Genomic DNA, 22281 nt, shown 5'->3' on the forward strand with positions numbered 1-22281 from the left:
TCTCTCTTGAACTCCTCCACACACCACGCCTGAACAAGACTTGAGTTACCAGCCATGTGTGTAGATTTTATGTAGTATTATTATTACTTGATTTTATAGCAAAGGTGTTAATGGTGTGGTGTTTACCTTGTGATGGTTATTGCTCCCAAGTTAGCACCTTGTGTGAAAAAGGACCCACTGACATCTCTTGGGATGCTGGCTGCAAGCTTGGGTCTTGGCTTTACGTGGCACCAATGAACCTACTTGAATTAATTAGAGCAATTCCCTTCTACAGGCCCTGACTTCACCTAGGAATTCCCAAATGAGAAGGCTGTACCAATTTACTGGAATGGAGTTGTAAACCAACGCTCTGTCGTTGTATGGCTTTCATCTCTCCTGAAGCTGCTGACAGCTTTTCACTGTCACTGCCGTGCCATCGAAAGTTAGGTTTGGGGCAAATAATTTTTTTCTGATTAACCAACAAACAGTCTAACGTGTGTTTTGGCTGTAAATAGGATTTTGTTTTTAAAGCCTTCCCAATTCTTGTTATTTCAGTGAAAAACCATCATTTTTACAGAAGGGAAAAAATCAGGCATAAAAAAATCAGAGGTGCTTGTGACATCTTACACCGCTGAGCTCGATTTTGTGAGGAACGGCTTTGACCCTTGGTTTTCATTGTGCTGTTCGTGTTTCTGATCATCTCGGTCAGCTTTTCCCTCCTAGTCCTTCTCCATCTCCTCCCAGCCTTTCAGAACGTTTGCACCAGCCCTAAGGGGCAAGGTGAGCGTCATATCCTGAGTGGAACAAGGGAAGTTCTGCACCTTCTTAATCGCAGTTAGCGGCTGGAGGGGCAGACCTGGGCACAGGTTGATCTCTCAGCCTGGTTTTTAGCTCTGGGCTCCGTGGCGAGTGACCTGGTGGTTCAGCCGCCTCCCCTGCGCAGGGCTGAGGGTTAGTTTTTGTGGGTGCTGGGCGATGCTTTGTGCCGAGAGATGGGCAGATCTCCCTTCCACCGGGCAGGGAAGGTGGGAGCGGCGGCGGGGGTGTGCAGCAAGAGCGGGGAGCGGAACCCGGGCTGCTGGCACTGCCCCCCGTGCTCCTGCGTAGGGGGATGCTGTATTCCCCCTGCGGAAAGCAGATCCCAGCACTGAGCTGCCGTGGTCGGCTCGATGCCCCGCATTCAGAGGACTGTCGGTTCAGCTCCAACAAAGCTGGAGAAGGTCGGGCAGGAGGTGGAGGAGCAGTGGGTGGCGGTGGGATTGCTGAGGCTGGCTGGGCTGCGCTGGGGCAGGCGGCTGGTTATGGCTTGGGTGGGTGCTGTGTCAGCTCCGTGCTGGAAAATGGAGGGAGTTGTAGAAAGCAAGCAGAAAGCCACTGGTTTTCAATTTAAAAATAAATAAAAAAATTACAGAAGAAAACAGAATCTTCCCAGCTGCTCAATCTGCTGGTGACTCTGGGCAGATTGATAGAGCTGCCTGCCTGACCTTCTCTTTATAAAGCATTAATAGATAGAATATAATAACTGGAAACTGGTATAATTGTTAATGAACTTAGTCAAATGCACTTGATATTCTTTACTTGAACAAAATTGTAACTCTGTTGGTAACTGCGAGAGTGCTGCTGGATTTGGACCCTGCAGAGGCGTTTGACTGAGTATTGCCCAATATTTCTCATTCAACAATTAGGGTGTTGCAAAATCAATACAGCCCCCATCAAACAGGTGAAGTGCTGCCTTATTAAGACATCTGAATTTAATTGTTAATGAATGATCTAGTGGCATTGGGGGGAATTCCTTTGGAACTGGTTAGCAGCCCAATGCTAGTTAATAGTTTTGTCAGTGATATAAAAGGCTGTAATGAGAAAAGGAGATGAGCTGCAGTTTGGACTTGTGTAAGAACAGAAAAAATAAGATTTGTAGATGGGTACAAGACATTCAGACACTGGAGCATCCTAGCAAAAGGTGCAACAAGCATGGGCCTGTGTCTGATTCCATATGACTATTCTCATGTTCTTTCCTGGGGCATCTCTCTTTTATTTATTTACTGTATTTGACAGACCAGATGACTCCTTCTGGACTTAAAATTTCACAGACGTGTTCAATTCGTGCAAGTGAGGGACAGCCCAGCCTGTGTCACGGGAAGGCTGAGGCACCTTGGATAATTATAAAATAAATAAATGCAGTGGTGATACAAGTGCACAGAGTGAAACGGCCGCTGGGAGCGGGATGGAGGTGGCACATGGCATTTCTTTGCACATGAGAGGGTGAAGGGAGCTGGGAGGGAGCTCCATCCCAGGCTGGAAGAGCATCTCTGGAGCAGCACAGCGAGTGCCCAGTTGCCCTCCTCCCTTTTCTGTGCCAGGAATGATGCTTAAGGGAAAGTAACAGCACCTTGTGTATTTTTTTTTCTTGTGGGTTTTTGCTTTTTCAAGAGAGCCAGACTCTGTTTTGGGTAGGAAATGTAGTGAACTTGTCTATGCCTTGTGTGACAGCTCCTCTTGATGGAGTGCAGCTTCAGAGGTACAGTGCTTCTCATGTTGATCTGCTGCAAAGAAGTCACTAAGCAAAGAATTCACTTTCTTTAAAGAGAGGTACTTGAACTAAACAAGCCAGACTGCTAGCACTACAAAACCAGCTGCAAAGATGGGTGGTAACTGCCAACAGACTGCTCAACACTTCTGCTGTGGGCAGCATCTGCAAGTTTTCCCCATTTTTCACTGAGCTGGGAACTGAAACTGTGGTTGAGTGGTGTTTCCATGGTCAAGGCCAGTTTTCGGTGGCAAAGAGTTTTTTCATGTCAACTGGGGAGAAAATAAATTGAATTTTGAAGTTTGCAGTGGGATAACCATTCTCTTGTTCCAAACAACAGTTATTTGACCATATATACATTAATCTTTAAAAGTAATGTTTTTTAAATGTTGTTTAATACATCATTAGGATAGTATGTGTTTTAATACATAAATGCTGTTTTCATAAGAATTAAAATTAAGGAGAGTAAATGTATTTTGCTTTCTGACAGTACTTTGTCCTGGTGCCTGGGACTGAGCTCTCCCATCCCCACCAGCCACAGATGCCATGTGTTTTATGGGGCAGCAGCTTTGCAGCCCTCAACATCAGGAGGCAAATCCCCGTTCTGAGCTCAGGGGTCAGTATCAGTGATGGAGGAGCAGTGCGTGCAGGTGACACGGATTGCAAGCGTCTTGCTGTAGGGTCAGGTGTGGTTTGCTCTTTAGTTTGGAGCAGATCAGTTACTCCCTTATTGCTTTGCTTTATTAGTATTGTGCAATTCCTACTTCAGAGAATTGGGTTTCAGTCTGCAGCTGAAAAGTATTCCCAAAGTGCTATTTTAATATTTATTTTCATCCAACTTCCCATTACTGTGGCAACATGCACTTTGAATTTCATTAGTTTTATACATTTAGGTTCCCTTTTTAAACCTTTTTAAGGTCAGACCCTGCTTGGGTAAATCAACAATTTATTAAATTTGAGATTCTGAGTAATATTTTTCCTTAAACAGATGTAGATCACAGGTAGTGAGGGTATTAGGGCTTCTGCTTATTTGAGAAATATTGTGGGCATTACTAGTAAGCACGAGCTCCAAATTATTCTGTAGTTTGAATCTGCAATGGAAGACATTTCCTCTTTCTCATGCACTTGTGGTCCATCAGCAGCATGTTACAAGATACCTGCATTGAAATCTCGTGGGCGGTGGGGTGTGCAGGATCTCGTGCCGTGCTCTGCAGCACAAGACCTCAAAGCTCTTGCAGCTGAAGCTGTCCCAGAGCTCCTTGGGGTGGCAAAGGACATACATTATGGGGTGCTGAGCATCCTACACAGGCTGTGGGACTGCTGCCTGACCAGCAGCAGGTGTGATGCTGAGCTCAGGATTGGTTCTGCTAGGTGGCTGTGCTTTCACAGGGAGGTTTCATAGTCCTGTCCTGGTGACTTGATGCATCCCAACTGGTTTTCTGCCCAACGAAGACTCACATCACCCAGAAGATGGTTTTAGCAGGGGGACAGCCAGCTCATGCAAGCCCTTGTGCTTCTGGCTTTAGTAATGATTACTAAAGCAGACCTGATGCCTTCTCTCTTAATTTCCCATTGCTGTGGCCCCTGGGAAACAAGCCCTCAGTTGCTTTCACCTGTGGCTTGCACGGGGGCAGTTTGGCAGTCGGGTCCTGACCCCTTCCCTTCAATAAACAGGGCTCTTTGCAGGTGTTCAACTTCACAGCCAGTCGTGAAAATAGGTTGTGAGAGGACGGTTTATCACGCTTTGGCCAGCTCCCTGCAGACCTGTGTTGCTGCCGCCTCCTTGGGCACTGGTTTGTGCTGGGCAGGTACTGGGGAGCCCCGGCTGGCAGGGGGGCTGAGCTGCCCCCAACTTCTCATTCGCGTTTTATGTGCAACTTTCTGACTGAAGTTCAACTCGGAATATGCCGAATAATTCAATTACATCTCTGCTGCTGGGTTATATAAGACAAAGCTGAAATTGTGCCTCATTTTGTAAGGTAAAGTGTTTCCTTCTGCTGACCCGAACGATTTCCCCACCCCGTGGAGTGGTTTCGCTGCGCTGGCTGGGCTGGGGCTTTGGGGGGCTTGAGGGGGCTGTAGGTGCTTTCTGCATTGACTGGCATCACTTGAATGTACTGAACTTGGGCTTATTGTGTGTGTTTTTAATGACGTTTCAGCCCGCTGAGGAGACCAGAGCAGCTGGATCAGGCCGCAGGCCAGCGGTCAGCGCCACCCCCCTTCGCCCAGACGGTGCCCAGCTCCCAGAGTCCCCAGGAGATGAGGGGCCGGGGCCAGCCCGGAGTGCCGGCAGAGGGACCGTGGAAGATGCTGCAGGTGGACGCTAGGAGCCAGGGCTCGGGGAGGTCTTCCTCAGTGTCCCCAGACCGGGGCAGCACCCCTACCTCTCCCTACTCGCTCCCACAGATTGCCCCCCTCCCCAGCAGCACGCTCTGCCCCATATGCAAGACGACGGAGCTGACCTCCTCCCCCGGGCAGCCGAACTTCAACGTCTGCACCCAGTGTCACAGCAAAGTTTGCAACCAGTGCGGCTTCAACCCCAACCCGCACCTCACCCAGGTAACGCTGCCTTCCTCGGGCACCCCCCGCTGGGGTGGGGTTGGGGGGTGGCTGCTGCCAAGGCTTGCAAAGAGAGGTTCTGGCTTTCTGCAAGCAAAGCACTGACCAACAGCAAGGGCTCTGCTGGCTAATCAGGGGATAATGGTGATAATGTGATCTTTAACGAGACCCAGGAGGTAATCAGTTAAAAGGAAATGGTAGATCACTAGAGAGGTTCAGTCTCTGTTACTGGGACTCCAGAATTTTTGGCTGGGGTCCACGTCCACAAACTTGTCCTGAAATCGAAGGACTCAACAGCAGGAGGGGAGCAGAGGGGTTGCTGGCAACCCCAAGGTGTTGAGCATCTTAGACCCTGACTCATCCCAGGTGATGATGTCTTGGTGGCGGATGAGTTTCAGACAGCATCATGCTCGGCAGCAGGAGAGAAGTGTGAAGTCGTGCGCAAGATGATGCCTTGCTGGGGGAGCGTCTCGTGGGATGTGCGAAATGGATGCACAGGGCTCCCGGAGGCGGATCTGGCAGCGGCGGCGAGCAGGGGGTGCTGGGGCTGGCTGGGGTCTGGGGCTCTCTGTGCCAACCTGTCAGGTCAGAGACCCCCACGCAGGGTGGGAAGCATCGTGGATGCAACGTGCAGCTATTAAGAGCCAAACCATGGGGATTCCTACTCTCGGGAGAAACAGAACTTTAAGCTGCGCTTTGGAAAACCACTGTACTATTGCAGTGTGTGAGAAAACAGGCCTCGGGCACCGGGGTCCCCTGGGTACCCCTGTTCTGTTGCCAGTTGCTCTTCCTGGTAAGCACGCAATGCTTGCTCCTGACACCGGACACGGTGGTTTCTAAACACTGTTGTTTGAGAGATGCTCCTGCCTTCCAGTCCCTTTTCTTGGTGGAAGGAGAGCTGGGGTAGATGATACCCCTGGTATAGTGAGACATAATTAGCTGGGTACTGCTTTTGTACCCCTGTAAAGAGGTATTTACCCCTGCAAACATCATTATAAGGTCTCAGATCTTGATGAAGGGCCCTGGGGTGGCAGTTCAGGCTCCTGCAAGGAAATGCCATGGGCCACTTTTCTGTTTCGCTTTTAAATAGATTTGCCAAACATTTCTTTTGTTGTCTAAGCATTGCATTGCAAGTTGACCAACTACTCTGAATAGTATCAGTTAACCAGCAAATAAACAAAAATGCATCAATTGGTCAGTTCCTGGTCAGCCTGGACCTTGTCTCCTCTGCCTTGCCCCAAGAACTTGCCCACAGTGGGCTAAACTCCGAGTCTCTTGCAGGTGCCCACATTACAATGCGTGTGCACAGAGTTTCTGCTTGGCATCTTTGGGCCACCTCTTTTAGCATCTTAGAGATGCTAAATCTTAGCATCTAATATCCTAATAGCTCATCTAAATCTGCCCTCTGGGCAGATGAGCTATTAGAAGGAAATTCTTTACTGTGAGGGCGGCGAGGCGCTGGAACACATTGCCCAGAGCAGCTGTGGGTGCCCCGACCCTGGCAGGGCTCAGGGCCAGGCTGGACGGGGCTGGGAGCCACCAGGGCTGGGGGGAGGTGGCCCTGCCCGTGGCGGGGGGGCTGGGACTGGGTGATCTTTCCAAACCATTCTGTGATTCTATGATGATCTCTGGGCTTCTGTGCCCTCTGAAACGCGATTGACTGCGGAACACTTTTAAACATCAAATAAAAAAAATGGGACCTGGGATGAAAAAAAGATGTGACTTTTTGTTTGTTTGGTCTGAGTTTAATATGCATTTCAACAGCAAGCATATTATGACTTAGGAATTGCAAGTAGATCATTGAGGGTGCTGGAGGTTGAAAACAGTTGTCCCAGGGAAGTATCTGCAGCTTGTGCTTGCTGGCTGGGGAGCGGTGGTGGTTACTGCCTCGTTCAAGGGTGACTTGCTTTCCTTGGCCTAATTACTGGTGCTGCTATTCCAGAGTCACATAGGAAGGTGTCTGAAGCAGTCTGGTGGTGTTAAAAAGGGTTAAGGGGAGGCAGCTCGGAGGTTGCTCTCCCTTGATGGTAGTAGCTGGCTTGGAAAGGACCTCCAGAGGTCACAGAGTCCAACCTCTGCTCAAAGCAGAGTCAGGTGAGGGAGCTATGGGCTTTACCCCGTTGGGTCTCAGAAGCTCCCAAGGATGGACCCACCTGCTCCACTGCTTGACCATCCTCACAGGGAAAATCATCCATCCAGCCTGGTCCCTCAGACCCAGCCGGTGCTGCAGGGTGGCTGCACAGCATTGCTGAGGAGGTGATTTGTGGGGTGTATTTTCTATTTGCATTTCCTTATGAATATATTTTCATGTGAATAGTTTGTTTCTAGTCTGTGCTGTAGTAGATATGGAATTGTAACTTCTCTTTCTGCTTTCAAGGCGCTCTAGCGGGATTAAATTGTCAAACATATTACATTTTTCTAAGAAAACTGAACCCAAGAGAAACCAAAATTGTGTTTTACTTGGTACATCCTCTGCTGCACCATCTGTGGCACTGCCAGAAACCGCTGGTGTGGCAGGCTGGGAACCCCAGTACCTGTTTGGTGTGATGATTTCTGAAACCGTTTTGAGAGCTTGGTTTTGAGAATAACATGTTTATGCAAGCTTGATGTGTCTTATTTATGTATGTAGATATATATGCTATAAAATAGCTTTTATATATATCTACATATATAAGTAAAATAACAACAGACTTCGTGTATGAGCTGTAGTCCATCATGTTCCGTCCTGCCACTTGCAATACCAAGAGCAGATTTTTCAGTGTTAACTGTACCTCCTAGCAAAACACCATTAACTGGATAATTAGGTGACACCGTCTGCTCAGAAGCACATACGTTCCTTTGAAATACTATTTTTTTCTTTTTCACATGGCTTGATGGGCATTTTGTCTTAAAGGCAAGTAGTGCATTGCCATGATGAAGCAGTTTTCCTCTATGGCATCTTGAGCTGATTCCTTGCTGAGCAAAAAAAACCTAAAAAAAAAAACTAAAAAAAAACTTTTTTGGTTTTTTTTTTATTCGTTGTCTTTCTATACCTTTTGAGCACCAGCTCGTTCTTGTTTCACAAGACTGGGCAAACAGAAGACAGGGCAAAAAAGTTCCTGTCTGCTGTCTGTGTCACTCTGTATTTTACATGTAGATAATCATATTCTTCCCTCTGTTCATCTCCGCGCTCCGAAATAACCGCTGTCATCTTTTTCAGTTTGGTGGTGTGCTGGTGTGCCAGTTTTCCCATTCGTTCACGTTACTCCTAAAGGGCAGTGCTCTTGCCGTAGGCAGTTATTTGAAGCAGGGGGAAATGTGAAGCAGGGGTTGTGGTGGCACCATTAAAGACACGAAGTTATGAAACAGCCTGGTAAAATGTGACAGTTTGCTTACACTCATGTGTAGGAAATGTTTTTTTTGAATGGAGATGTGTTATTTTAAATGCAGTATTGCAGCCCTAGCATTCTACTAGGATTTTTAATTTCTCATTAAAACTTTTTTTCCTAGGGTCTTTTTTTGACAGCTTGCTCGGCAGGACCGTACCAGCAATGCTGCCATTTCCTCTGGGGGGGGAACAGCTCGGTTTGGAGCCAGTACAATAGGTTTAGAAAATCCTCTTTTTGTACATCTTTCACTTTGTAATGCCGCTCCTGTGGCTTTCGCCTGACTGATCCTGCAGCGTGTTCACCTGATTGGATTTGCTCTGTTTGGTATCGTAAGGAGTAACCTGCAGGCATCCTTTCTGTTTCTCTGGGGTTTTGAAGTGCCATTGCACGTTGCTAATGTGATAAATTAATTTCTTCTTCAGTATTCTCTTAAAATTTGTTGGGTTTCTTTTAATTCATTTCTGCCCTATCCGAAGTGCTAATGGGAAAAAATGTAGAACTTGGTTCTGATTTTAATCAAGAGCAGCGGCACAGCATTAAAATACATGCTTCAGTTAGTGCTGAAATGAAACTCAAAATGTCTGGCTGCCTAACGGGTTTGCTTGGAACCGTTTGGGATTATAGAAGATCTTTGCGTTCTGCCTTACGTTTCTATTGTGCTTTTTTCAATTTGAAATAGCGTTCCTCAGATGCAGTTTTCTAAGTATTTGGTTGCACACAATAGATAAAGATTTTTTCCCCACGCTGAATAAAAGGAGCATATTTAGACGTGTGTGTTTGTCAGTAAATGACTTTTTGTTTTTTCAAATCCCTGCTTTTGTCGAGGCCATTCTGAGTGTGTGTGCTGTAGTTGTGACTGTGAAGTGGTGATACTTGTTAAACTCCAGTTCTGGCCCACAGTTTTAGCTCTACTTAGGGAGACTGAAGAGATTTTTTTGCACTTTATGAATACAATGTAATATGAAAATATGAAATATTTAAAATATTTGAGAATAAATTGTTCCCTACATGCTCAGTGCCATGTAAGATTATCATGGACCTTCAGCAAGCAAAATGTAAAAAGCCTCAGGGAGGATTAAAAACTTACTGGTTCGTTTCCCAACAGTAGTCAGGGTCATTTGCCAAGAGAGGCAAACGTCTCAGCAGTGCTTGAGTTACCTGTAGCAGGAGGAGATACCCACAAATACAGTTTAAGGTTTTTAGGTAAATGTTTAAATTGTGTTAATGGAAAATAGACCATGAGCTGAGGAGATGAGAATGAAGTAGTGTAAGTATGAATGTACAATGTGGGGCTGTATTTATCCTATCATAATCTAACAGTAGCTGTTTTTCAGCTCAATGGTGTAAGAAAATTTGGGTAAAGTGGAGCAAAGAAGGAGTTGGGGGAAGCAGAGGGATGGCAAAGTGCTCAGCAGAGCTTCGCTGGCGCTTCAGGGATGACCTTGGTCCAAAGCCTTCTCCAGCCCGGCTCCACCAGCAGGAGTGGTGCCTACCCACAGCATCACCTCATTCATTTAGCAAATGACGGTTAAAAAAACAAATTTAAAAAAACCCACAAAAAACAGAAGACTGGATGTCACAGAAATTGTGAAGGTGTTCCTGTGCTGCTTTTCCTAAGGGCCGTTCTGTTTTATACCTTGCAGCCTGCTAGTGTCTGACTTTCAGTAATTTTTGTGAATTAAGGGCCCAGTCTGAAGTATTTACGCTTCAAGAGGCTTTGGCTTGACTAGTTCAGCAGCCCTGCAAGCAAAGGGCTGCGCTTAGGAGCATCAGGGGGTTATTAGTTCTACATTAAAACAATGGCCTTTATTAATAGCAGTAAATCGCCGATCTCTTCCTCTCATCCATCTCTTCTCCTGCCTGTCATTCATTGAACATCCAGCCGTTTTCAGGTCTGTGATGCTGCTGTCTAAGTGTGGGCAAAATCCCTGTTGGCGTCAGTGGTTTTACCCTGAGGTCTCATAGATGCTGAAGGGATTTGGGGAGGAGTAGCTGGGTGCTGGTCCCTTGTGGTCTGGGCAGCCCTGACGTTGGTGGAGTGTAACAGTAATTTATGCTTCTGTAATTTACGTGGCTTGAGGCCATGTTTTACAATATGTTATGCTCTGACACGCTGCTCTGTCATTCCTGGGTGTTAATGTGGTGGGATTTGGGACTCCAGCTGTGTGCAGCGAGCTCGGGGGGCACCGAGGAGTGGGCACGGGAGGGCTGGATGAAAGGGGGCATCTACTTGCCAGTAGATAATTAAACATGATTTTTATGAGAGATTTGATCTCCCCTGTCTCTCTGCCTCTTCAAACAACCAAAGTGGTCCTTCTCCTTTGCTTTTCACTGAGAAGCTGCAGGGCAGTGCTGGCGTGGCATCTCCTAAATTTCCAAGTTTTCTCTGGGTACGTCAGTTCTGTGGTTGATTTAGCTCTTTACAAGGGGAGTGACAGAGGAGGAGCTGCAAGATTACATTTACACACTGTCTTCCCTTACTGAACAGCAAAGCCAACAAGGTTTTCTCCTGCCCTTGGGACCTCGCTGGCTATTCATTTTCCCTGCTGGGAAGTAGTCTCCAGCTTCAGCTGTTGGCATGCGTGTGGCACTGCATCTCCAAGATGTGTTACTGTGCTCGCGCAGAAATGTGGGGCTGTGTTTAGAGATTAGAGTTCCCCTCTCCCCTTAGAGAACGGGTGTTGGGTCTGAAAAATGCTGGATCTCAAAAAGCAGATCCTGTAGTGGGATAACATTTAAAAATAAGTGTTTGTCTGGTCTGGTGTCCCCGGGGGGATTTCACGCTGTGGTGTCATGCTCGTCATGGCCGTGGTAGAGGAGTGGGTAGCTGGAGAGGTAGGGCTGGAGGGCTGGCTCTGTAAGCAGCAGTCCTCCCTTCTGTGCACCTTTCAGCGAGTCCAGGAGTGTGTTTTTTTCCTCCTGTGATCAGATCAAACCCAGGACGCCCTTGGGCAGGCAGGATTTGTGTGCTGCTGTGGTGGTAGACAGGTTTTTGTGTCTGTATGTGGTAAGGTTGCACCCCATATCCAGCCAGACCACTGTGTTGCTGAGTCAATTTGCCTGTTTCAGAATGATTTCTTTTTGGAGATCATCCTTCTTCATGATATAGCTGTAAAAATAAATCTGTCGTTAGCATTATGTTGCAGATCCAGGAGAAATTTTCCATTGGATCAGGCTGTACAATAGGAGAGAAAAGTGAGTTTTATTGCAATTTGTTGTTTGTTTTTAGCAGAGCTTCAGCCAGCAGTGACCTGTGTGCACGGCGTGTGATGCTGTTTGCAAGAGCTGGGGCTTGTTGCTTGGCTGCTGCCTTTGCATAAGGATGCAGGAATTGGGGCTGCGCCTACCCTAAGGAGCCCCTGCCCGGGTGATGGTGAGGGATTGGGAAAGGGCTCAGATGCGGGAAACACACACCCAACCTCCTTGTCCAGGGTGATAAATTCAATGTTCCTATCAATATTTTTTCATCATAAAAACCCAAACCAAAACAGAAAAAAAAACCAACCACAAACCAGAATATTCGGTGCAATCACAAAGAGCATGTTTTTACTGCCTAGCTCACAAAATACTCTTGAAGAGAGCTGTAGGGCTTCTTTGGGTGCAGCCCGTGCTGCAGATGCCAACCCCAGCAGCAGGGACAGGAGCTGCCCCCAGCAGCGGCACGGGCCCAGCACGGTGTGTGTGTATTTCCCACACCTTAGTCCTTCCTCATCATTGCCCTTTACCTCTTAATCCCCTTATCCCTGCACCGAGTATCCCAGCCCTCCTTTCATCCTGTGTCTGCCATGTTGCAGTGAAGGATGCTTCTGCTATCCCTTGGTTGGACTTTTATTTATTTCTGCTCTATCTTTTTTTAATGGGGTGATTAACATTGAATAAAGCAACTAATACAAAGCTGGAGAGTAGCACACTTGTACTTGCTGAGGTTTTCTACATATAAATGACTCGTCTGCCTTTTCAGCCCCTGCTGCAGCCCAAGCAGGGGCTTCTCCCAGCCGTCTGCAACGACACGCAGATTGTCTGTTTGACAGATCGCAATTTCAGTTAACGGGGCGGGGGGGGGGGAAGCACTCATGAGTAATTCTGGCTGTTCCTCCCAGTATGCTGCCTTTCACTGCTGTCTGCGTAGATGATTCAAATAATGCAAAATTCATTTGTGGAAAATGTCAAAAAAATATCTTGGCTAAATGGTTCCCGGTGACTAATGGGGCTGGTGTTGCTCATGGTGGCTCCCCTCTGCTGATGGCTCTGAACTGCAACGGGATGGACCTGCCGGGGGGGGACAGGGAGGGTCCATGGGGATGTGTTAAATTGTTTGGAGGGGACAGGAGAGCGTAGTTTACCGGAGTGATGCTGTGGTGGTGAAGCGCTGCCAGTAAGGATGAATGCTCTGGAGAGATGGGAAGTGGCTTGCTTTCTTCTTGGCATCTTTTGTCGCTTGATAAATACCAACCCCAGCCAGCTGCACGCACTGAGCCACCACCGCCCCACGTTGTCCTTCCCTCGGTACACTGAGTTATGGCAAGCTGTTTGCTTGGATGAGACATGCTTTTCCTCTAGCTTTCGACTCACTTATCACTTTATCATTAAAAAGAAAGCCAAGCGGAGGATTGGAAGTGGCTGTCAAACTCTCAAAGGCAGAGCAAGGTACCTAGTCTGAGGCTCCTCGTGTTTTTGAAAGCTTCCCTGTGCCTGCTGCTTGCTCTCAGTTCCTTCCCCTGGAGGTCCCCGGGCAGAGGAATAAGATCATTAACAGCCTGTGGTGGTGCATGGAGCTATTTTGCTCATGCAGATGCTGCTCAAGGTTTTTCTAGCAGTCAAGCATGTGAAATGTTGCACGTGGTTTGAGTGTCCTTCTGCATCCTGCTCACTACACACAAAATATCCCAGAGAGCAGCAACTGCACCGGGCTTTAGAGCCCTTACTTGTACTGTCTTGAATGCGTGCTTGGGGGTAAAAAGCTGCGCTGCCTTCGGGGAGCGCTTCGGAGGAAACTTCCAAGTGCTTTCAGTGCCCCAACGGGCTTTGATCTGATCCCAGCTGAATTAATTCCTGTTTACTGTTTTTCTGCAAGCAGCAGCAGGCAGGGTGGTTATAATGGGGGTGTCAGGCGCTCCCTGCCAGCACCCACTCTGCAGCCCCGATGGTGCTGCCTTGGGGGCCACGTCTCTGGTGCAGCAGAGGGGTGCCCAGCAGGAGACACTGTCATGGGGTTCTTTCCACCCTGGCTGGTAATGACATAGGAGGTCCGTCCAGTCCTTAAAGATAGCAGTGCTTGGCAGAGGTGGTGACATCTTGGCAGCATCTCTTTTGACCTGAATTTTAGCTGATCACCATTGCTATTTATGGAGCTGCGTGGGCTCCCATCACCAGATACCAGCTTGCTTCTTCCTAACCCTGTCTCTTGTCTGCTTCTTGGCCATGGTCACATTTTTGTGCTAAAAAGGGATTTACACAGTGTGGCAGACTGAGAAGTATCAGAGATTTCTGGAAACAGCCCTGTGAATGCAGTAAGGTGTTTGTGGGACAGCACTTCGTGCCTGCAGAGGTGTTCCTCGCCACCTTAATTCAAGCTTATGCAGTCTTGCTCCCACACTTCGCCCTGCTGTCGCACCAGGCTCCTCATCCTGGAGGCGTAATATGCAGCCGTGCTCCTGGGCAGCCCTTATCTGGGGGGATATGGTGCTAATTGGGCGATGAAAACCAGTTAATTTAACTCTGATTGAAATGCTGCTTTATCTAGACTGTAAACCTTTTGATGAAGAACGGCCGGTGGGTGGGATGTTTCAGTTCTGGATTCGGTTCATGCTGTAAATGGGCTGTGCCATTGGTTTGGCTTTCTGCTCCAGGTGAAATCCAAGCCAAGTTGATGGAACGGCTCAATAGAGAAATCCAAGGAGCGAGATGTGGCCTTAATGGGAGGGGGAGCAGATGATGCAGCAAGTCTGTGAGATTAAAGGTTTGTCAAAACAAGTTAAGACGTGGACATAACATGGCACTATAAATGAGCTGGAAGTCAGTTTTGAAGACTGAAGGGTCAGCGTCCCCCTCCCCTTCCTCCCTTGCCCGCCTGCCCTGCCCACTTTGATGCCCATCTCCTGCATCTTAATTGAACCCCAACTCCTTGTGCGGCAGTCCTGCCGCTGGGTCGCAGCTCACAAAAAAACCCCCAAACAAACCAGGAGGGGAAGAGGAGTTAACGTTGACATTTTGCTCCCTCCTCACCTGCTCTGCCACCCCCTTGTTGTGTCCAAGCCATGGGGTCAGACTGGCCAGATGCTTGAGTTGCAGACCTCCATGGAAGAGACCCAGGTGGTGGGCAGGACAGATGTGCCCATCAGTCTTACGGAAAGGAAGCTTTGGTGCCCACCTACCTCCAGCCACCCTCTCCCCCTTCTAACAAGCACGACACAGTATTCCCGTTAGATGAAAACAGAAGCACAAACACTTGGGCTCATATGTTCAGCAAAGCCTAGATTATTCTGAATCATCCAATATCCTTATCAGAGCGCTACAGACAGTGCTTGCATCAGTCACAGCGCAGGCTAGCAGAGTTGGTGGCAGCGCTCTGCCCGTTTTAATTGCCACAAGCGAGCAGCTATTTGAAGCCCTGTCCCCAAAGAGCAAACGAGCTTGTCACTGCACGTAACTCGGCTTTGCAAGAAACGTGGGCTCAGCAAGTGTTCTCTATTAAAAGCCTGCTAAGGATGCAAATGTATAGGTGTGCACGTATAGTGCAGCAGGGCGTGCCAGAGTGGCAGCACTGCTAGGCTGGCTCTAGGAACAGGAGCACCCCTTGGGATTTTAATTTTGGGGGTTTTTTCCCCTTCTCTCTTAAATTGCAGAGTACCCCAATGCCTAAGGACATAGGCAGGGATGGGGGTGGGGGACGGTGGGAAGCTGGAAAGGCCATGTCCCTGCAACTCCTCAAGTGTGAGGTTCCACCAGAACCAGCTTCATGGTGGTTCTGGGATACACACTGGTTCTGCTGAGCCCCTCCTGTGCTCTCAGCTGTACCATGTCTTCTTTCTTCCCTGGGAGGCATCCCATGTTTCTCCTGATCTCCTGGACGGCACGGCTTGCTGCTCCTTCCCCCTGCAAGCAGAATATGATGCCTAGTAGATAAAATACCAGGTCTAGTTGAAAGGTCTGGCTGAAAACTAGTGGTCTGTGCTAAAATTACCCTGGGGACCTGAGGAAGAGTTGAATTACCTGAATTTCTGGATTCCTCAGAAATAATGAGCGTTCTTACTATGGGGAGAGGCTTGTCCCTGAGCATGCCTGCCTGTTTTGCCTTTGATGGGCAGTGTACACTCCACATATTGCAAAACCTTTTGAGCTCGAGAAAAGCAAATACCCTTGGTGTTTGATGGAGCACAGCGTGCTAATGCAAGACCAACAGTGCTGGGGCAGAGGATGCGCCCCCCCCCAAAAGGTGAAGCCCAGTTCATCTGAGCCATTCTGCTCAGACTCAGACGTGCTGCTTTCATCTAGTCCTGAGCAACCTGCCCAAGGGACCTTTGGCAGACTGGGGCATGAATCCTGATTTTTTCTTTTTCTTTTTCAGCCACAAGTCTGTACTGAGATGCTGGGCCAGGCCAGCTAATGCCCTGAAATTTATTTCTACAAACTCTACCTTATGTTCTGACCTGCCATATTAATTTTCCAGATGATATGATTGTGGCTTTCAAATTGGAGAGTGCTTTGAGAAATATCACCAAACAGGCATGCGGCTGCTGCCATCTGTCTTCGAGCTGCTTCTGGGATCCCATTACTTGCTCCCAGCTGACGATCGTTATTGCTTTATTGAATTAGAAAGAAAAAAATCCAGTGACTTCTGAAATACTGTTTTCCATAACTAATTCCAGGTGCTAAATTCTCACTGAGACCCAGAGGATGTGCTGAAATAATGCTTTATGCAGATCCTGGGTGTAAAGTTTTGACAGGTCTGCCCAGAAAAGTCCCGTGATCTGATAGTTTTGAAGGACATGTCATTTGGGGAGTGCTGAACAGCCCCAGCACCACTGCAGTGAGTGAGCCCAAAGCCATGCCACCCCAACCAAGAGCCCACACTGGGCGCTATGTTACTTTTTGTAAAAAGTGAAGGTTTCATTGCCCATCCTGATGGTTTTGGCCAGCTCATGCTGTTGCCCCAAGTCCCCCTTCTTCTCTGGCCACCCCCTTTTCCCATGTCCTCCAGCTGCAGACACGTGTTCTGTGCCACCCAGCCTGCATCCCACCAGGAAGCAAACATCTCAGGACAGCAAGACCCTCTCCCTGGGCAAGTGGGTCGGTGTGCACCAGTGAGCAGCAGCCCCCAAGGTGATGCTGGCCATGCACAGTGTGCTGGTTTGCATCCCAACACCTGCTGCACACTGGTTCAGACGTGCTTCTCCTTGTTTTCTTTCTCTGCAGAGTGCCAGGAGCCAGCCTGGCCAGGCAGGGTTGTTAACACCAACAGACAAGGCTGTGGGCAGCTAAAAGCTTGTGGAAGGGTGGTATTTATTTGGATGTAAAATGTTTTTTCCCCCGGTGCACAGATCCTGCTGCTTCCCCCTTGCTGGCCAACCCATCCCTCGCCAGCCCGACCAAGGGCAGTTTGGGGCTGAGCGCTTGCAGTCCGCTTGGCTCCCGCCATTCAGCTGGAGGTTTCGATGCCCAGCACTTGAAACTTGGAGGCAAGACCCCTCCTGCTAAACACTGGAAATGGAGAGAGCAGGGACCGCTCCTGCTCTCTTGCCTGCGAACCAGTCTGTCCTGTGACTGGTGATGCCCTCCAGTCTGCTGGGTCCACAGCTGGGGCATGGTGATGAGATTCATTGTTTCTCTCCAAAAGTGGTTTCTAATTGATGTTGGAGCAAATTAAAGGAGGGTGAGATCAGCTCGCACTGTGCAGTTTGCTCCTCTGTAGTTTCCTTTGGGTCTGGACGGACGGGGAGCGGTGCCGTTCCCGAGTAGGGCAGTGCAGCGCGCCCTTGGCTGCGGTGGCAGTGCTGGTGGATGGGGCCCAGTGCAGAGGCGCTGAGCATGCTCAGCACCTACAGACGATGCACTGAGCTACAGGGCTTGAGTAAGAAATGTTTTTATAGAAAATGTGCATCTTTTCAGAAATGTCCTGCCAGAGGCATGGGCCAGCTGCCTAGAGGTAGCTGTCTGTCACAGCTGTGATACTTTAACCAAAAATACAATATTTACAAGTAAGAGAAATGGTGGGCTTTTTTTTCTGTTGCCTGACAAGTTAATTTGAGATTTCATTAAACACTGGCCTGCTCCTGCAGACTGACTTGTTGGCTGTACTGGTGTGGATGGATGCCCTCGTTGAGGAGCTCTTAAATACTTTGCTCAAATGAGCAACCTGATTTATTCCTCTGGTATTTATTGCTTGGGTTGCATGCACCACTGTGTCCAATACATCTCCATCTCTCTTTCCATCTTCTCTTTGCAGCCACCGGTACTGGAAATGCTGCTGTAGCTCAGCAGCGGGAGTGCTGCCTCGGCAAGGGGGATGCTCCCCGTGCGCCGTGGGGTGTGATAGCCGGCTCTGTGGGCAGTAAGGGGCGAAGGGCAGCATTAAAATAGCGTTTGGAAGTGGCGTGTTTGCACAAAAAGGATGTTTGGGAGAGAATTCCTGAATGGTGCGTCTGGCGTGGGTTTGTTGGTTGGGGTTTTTTGCATTGACCCGAAGCTGCCGCTGTTCCAGCATCTTTCAAAGAAAAGCTAAGAAGCCCAAAAAGGTGGAGGAAAGATTTATGTGAAGTTTTTTTAACTGAGCAATTTCTCTATTCAGAATTTTTTCTCTTCTGTAATGGTTTCTAGTTTTGCAGTCAGAGACTTGGCCCCCTGTTTGAGCAGAATGAAGCCAGCTTTTGTTGAAGGCTTGCCCGGTGTTTAAGCTGGGCAGAGGGGTCCCAGGCTGCTCTATGGTGGTCCCCCGAGCCCCCCACCAGGAGGGCAGTGGGCAGCTCCCTTGACTGGGTACTTCATAATGTGGCTTGGGTGATGGCAGAAGAGGGAGCCTTGCAAAGAGCAGGATTCTTTCTGATTAAGAGTTCGTTCACTTTTCTGGGGTGTATCAGTTTAGATCTCCATGGCAATAGTGACTTTAGATTAGCAAGGAAAAAATCATTATTTGAATGACCAACTTTAATCTTGCTTTGCAAAGATTTCTTTTTTTTTGTTGTTTTTTTGAGACAGAATGATTGCTGTTGTAGACTGGCTTGCAATTAAGTATTCCCTTCTGAGAGGGTATATAATGACTATAAAAGCCTAATTAACGAGGATGTGGCTTTACAGGTATCTGTTCAAATTCTAAGTGTCTGCAGATTTTTGTGTTAAATTGGTCCATTTTACTTAGTAGATGATGACTTTTGAGCTGGGTCCAGGTACATTTGGATGAGGATAGGAATTCCGACACAGAAAGCCTGTTCTAATTTATTCAAGTAGGTAGCTGGTGACTGGACAAGCTGTTTCTGGTGATTACGGCCATACTTGTAAGCCCATTTCTGGAGGAAAAAGGCAAGACAAGAAGTGGATCTGGGGGCAGGTGGTCTGTAGGCTGCTTTGATGGGAACATGCAAGGTTGAGCTCCTTTCATAGCATGCGGTCCTCCGAAGCTGCCTGAGCAGCTCCTGAAAGCGCATGGAAACTGTACCTTGAAAGACAGAAAACCATTCATTGTGTCTGAAGGCCACGCAGGTGCCGTGGAGCCTCAGGGGAGATCAAGGCTACGAGTTCTGCAGTGTGACGTTGGTGGCCAGTCACCTTGAGGAGACATATTGCACGTTGTGGTCTCGGTGCTTGGACGTGCTCCCCTGGACAGACACCTTCAGCAGGGAAGCTGGTCACAGGCTGGTTTTAATGGATAAAATAGTTCCTGTGCAGTGTTTGTGGTCTTGTGGGAGAGCAAGTAACGGACCTGAGTCCATCTGCAAGGAAGATTTAGGCTAATATTTGGGGAACATTTTCTAGCAGTGAGGATGGTTAAGCCAAAGCCCTGTTATTCCCCCTTTTGCTGCCCACCCAGTAAATCCACAACTAATGGGAAGTTTTAAAGACTGAATTAGACAAACATCTGTCGGCAGTGATGCAGGCTTGTTTGATCCTGCCCAGGGCAGAGGAGACAGGCAAAACCTTTCAGTAGCGTTACAGCCCTCACTTCTTGCTGCTGCAGGACTTCAGGGTGAAATCCCAAAGGGCAAGGAAAGGCAGTGCTGGGTGCCCAGGCTGGAGGAAACCCACCCAGCGCCTCTCATTTGCTTCTCAGGGGGTTCATAAAGGTCCTCAAGGTTTATGATACGGCCCTGAGCCCTGTGGGAAAGCCTCTTGCATTCATGTGGGGTCGCTGGAGCCCAGAGGTGGTACCTGCCCCTCTTAGTAGTTGATGTGTGTGTGGTTGGTACAACAGTTTTCCCAAGAGATGCTCAGCGCTGCGGTTCCTTACCCCTCTGCCATGGATGCCTGGGCTGCCTGGGATGGCTTTGTCATGGGTTTAGGATTAACCCTCCTTCTGGACACCTTCCAGATCCCTCTCTCAGGTCTCTCAGAGTGTGGTAAGTCCCAGCTGGCTGGGACCTTTCCTCCTCCCCGCAGTCCTGCTTCCCTGTCTTCCCCATGCATCCCGAGTGCTGTCCCTCGTGATAGCCCCTGCAGGCCTCCACCCTCCAGTGCGTTGCATTCCACTGTGCTTCCCTGCGGCTCTTAAACTCCGTCGTGACCACCTAGTGCAATTCCTGGAGAACCCAGCACAGCCAGCTCCTGAGGAGGGCTGTGTGGGACACCCAGCAACATCCAGACCGTGAACAGAAGCGGCTGTGTGTTGTGCCTGTCTCCTTCCAGGTCCACATCCAAACTCTGTGCCTATTTAATTTTTTCAATGTTTGCATCCTCTGAGCAACATGATAACCCAAATGAAGGGCTGTCCAAGTGATTTCAAGGAAGATCAGGCTTGCCCTGTGCTACGGGCAGCGGAGCTATTGCTCCTTTGGCCAGCCTTCAGTAACAAGCTGGCGTGTCTCGGATCATGGCATCTGCTTGCTTTTCCTTTGCCACAGCCATAGATTTGTGTTTCATAAATTGTGTGGCTAGCTGAATTATAAATTATTCATGGCAGGGAACTTATCATGTTTATCTAGAATAATTGAGCAATTAAATCTGTTTAGGTATGTAAAAAGGCTGTGCAATGGCTTGTCTATCTTCAGGCCTTAAATTCTGCCAAGAGCATTTATTACATTTTTAATCCAGGATAATAAAGAAAAAAAAGGCAGAAGATACATTCTGCTTTGATGCATTGATCCACTCTGATATGCTCATTTGCACAAGTTGTTCATTCCAGCAGCTTCACTCATAAATGTGTTTTAGCCCAGGATAAGTGAGGCCTAACTTGGCTCCTTCAGTCTGGAGGAAATGCGAGGCCGTAACACCTGATCTGTGACTCCGTCTTGGAAAAGTCTTTGGGCTATTTACACTAGCACCCGGGTTGTTTGTATTGTTTGAAAACTTCTGTCCCAGAGCTTGCTACCGACTCAGAGGATCACGATCCTCTTTGCCCTGACTGCAGCTGCACCATACTCAGACATCGATGCTGCCAAGGTTTGGGTGTAAAAGGAACTTCAAATATTCAGGCATGTTTAGTTTGGTACCTGAACTACAGCCGTTATCTCCTGTTGCTGTAATTGTCCAGGAGGGTTCCCAAAGGAGCCAGAAAGTCACGGGTGAGGCTGCAACAGGGACCACTCATAGCTGAATAAACATGGAACCATGCAGTTAATGAATGCTGATTTTATTCTGTGTTAACAATAGGAAACTGGGCTGCGTTTCAATTAATCTTATAAGTCTATTTATTGAGAACAGCCCATGCTCTTTATAGCATTATACCTCTGAATTGCATCGCTACCGTACGTGGTAGCTGCTCTGCACCCAGAGAAACCCTGTGGCCTCGTGTATTTCTCTGCTTTGGGCAGTTACTGGTGAATGGGAACTTTTGAGCATCTTTGCTCCCTCCCAGGCTGCTATTTCAGTCCTGCAGAAGATAATAAGTGAGCAGGACCGGAGGCTCCTGTTAGGCTGGATGTCCGTCCTTCAGCTGGCGGCAGGGTGCGGGAGCAGCAGCAGCAAAAGGCAAAGGAAGCCATTAGCTCCCCTTGACCGAGGGCTTGCGTGGGCGTCCTGCATTAGGGCGTGGGAGGGGACCCGCGGCTGCACTTAGAGCACTTCGGTGCACAAAGCTCAAGAGGTTAAAATCTGGGTGAGCTCTTTGCGATCCTCCCTGACCAAGCCCAGGGGACAGCATCCTCTGAGCATGTACAGACGTCCAAACCTTTCATGCGCTCCTGTGGACAGGGAACAAAGGCTGTCTAAACAGGAGCTAGTGAGGCAGCAAATTGCACAAGAAACCTTCCCTAATGAACTGGAAGGACTTGTCCCTTCGCCTGGGGCGGTGGCACTGCCGGCCGCCTTGCTTTGGCAGGGGGATCTGCGGTCAGGGGGAGCAGAGAAGCAGTGCTGGGTCTGGTACCGGGAAGGTTGTCTCTCTCCGCCAGCAAGGGTGTGTAGTGAAGGGGATGTTTGCACCTACCGAGGAGCTGGCAGCCTGATCGCTGCCTTAGCCATGGGAGAAGTTACTGGGGGACCACCATCCTGCCTGTGATGGCTGATCAAGGTTAGTTGCAAAGCTGTTCAGTGTGCAATTATTTTCTTTGAACATTTGCTTCATCTCTGCGTCAGTGGCTGCGTGGTGTGGGGAAGGACTGTCCAAACAGTGAGGTGCAGGAGCTGGAGGCTGCCTTTGAAACCCAGAGAGTCTGCAGAGGCTCGTGTGGGTTAATGCCTCCTGACACCCTTTGGGGAGAG

The 22281-nt window shown here is 48.6% G+C and overlaps 1 protein-coding gene across 5 annotated transcripts in view; it reads left to right on the forward strand.

Annotated features, from left to right (window-relative positions):
• The window catches only part of BSN (bassoon presynaptic cytomatrix protein), a 96470-nt gene that overhangs the window by 18452 nt on the left and 55737 nt on the right, over positions 1-22281 (forward strand). For 4 of the 5 annotated variants that reach the window (XM_037385681.1, XM_037385682.1, XM_037385683.1 and 1 more), the window contains exon 2: positions 4666-5065. In XM_037385681.1, coding sequence (XP_037241578.1) covers positions 4666-5065 — 400 coding nt within the window. Of the gene's footprint in view, positions 1-4665; positions 5066-21964; positions 22091-22281 lie in introns of those variants that run through there. The other variant, XM_037385685.1, reaches the window with a different exon arrangement.

Source organism: Falco rusticolus, chromosome 4, assembly GCF_015220075.1.
Source record: "Falco rusticolus isolate bFalRus1 chromosome 4, bFalRus1.pri, whole genome shotgun sequence".
Lineage (NCBI taxonomy): Eukaryota > Metazoa > Chordata > Aves > Falconiformes > Falconidae > Falco > Falco rusticolus.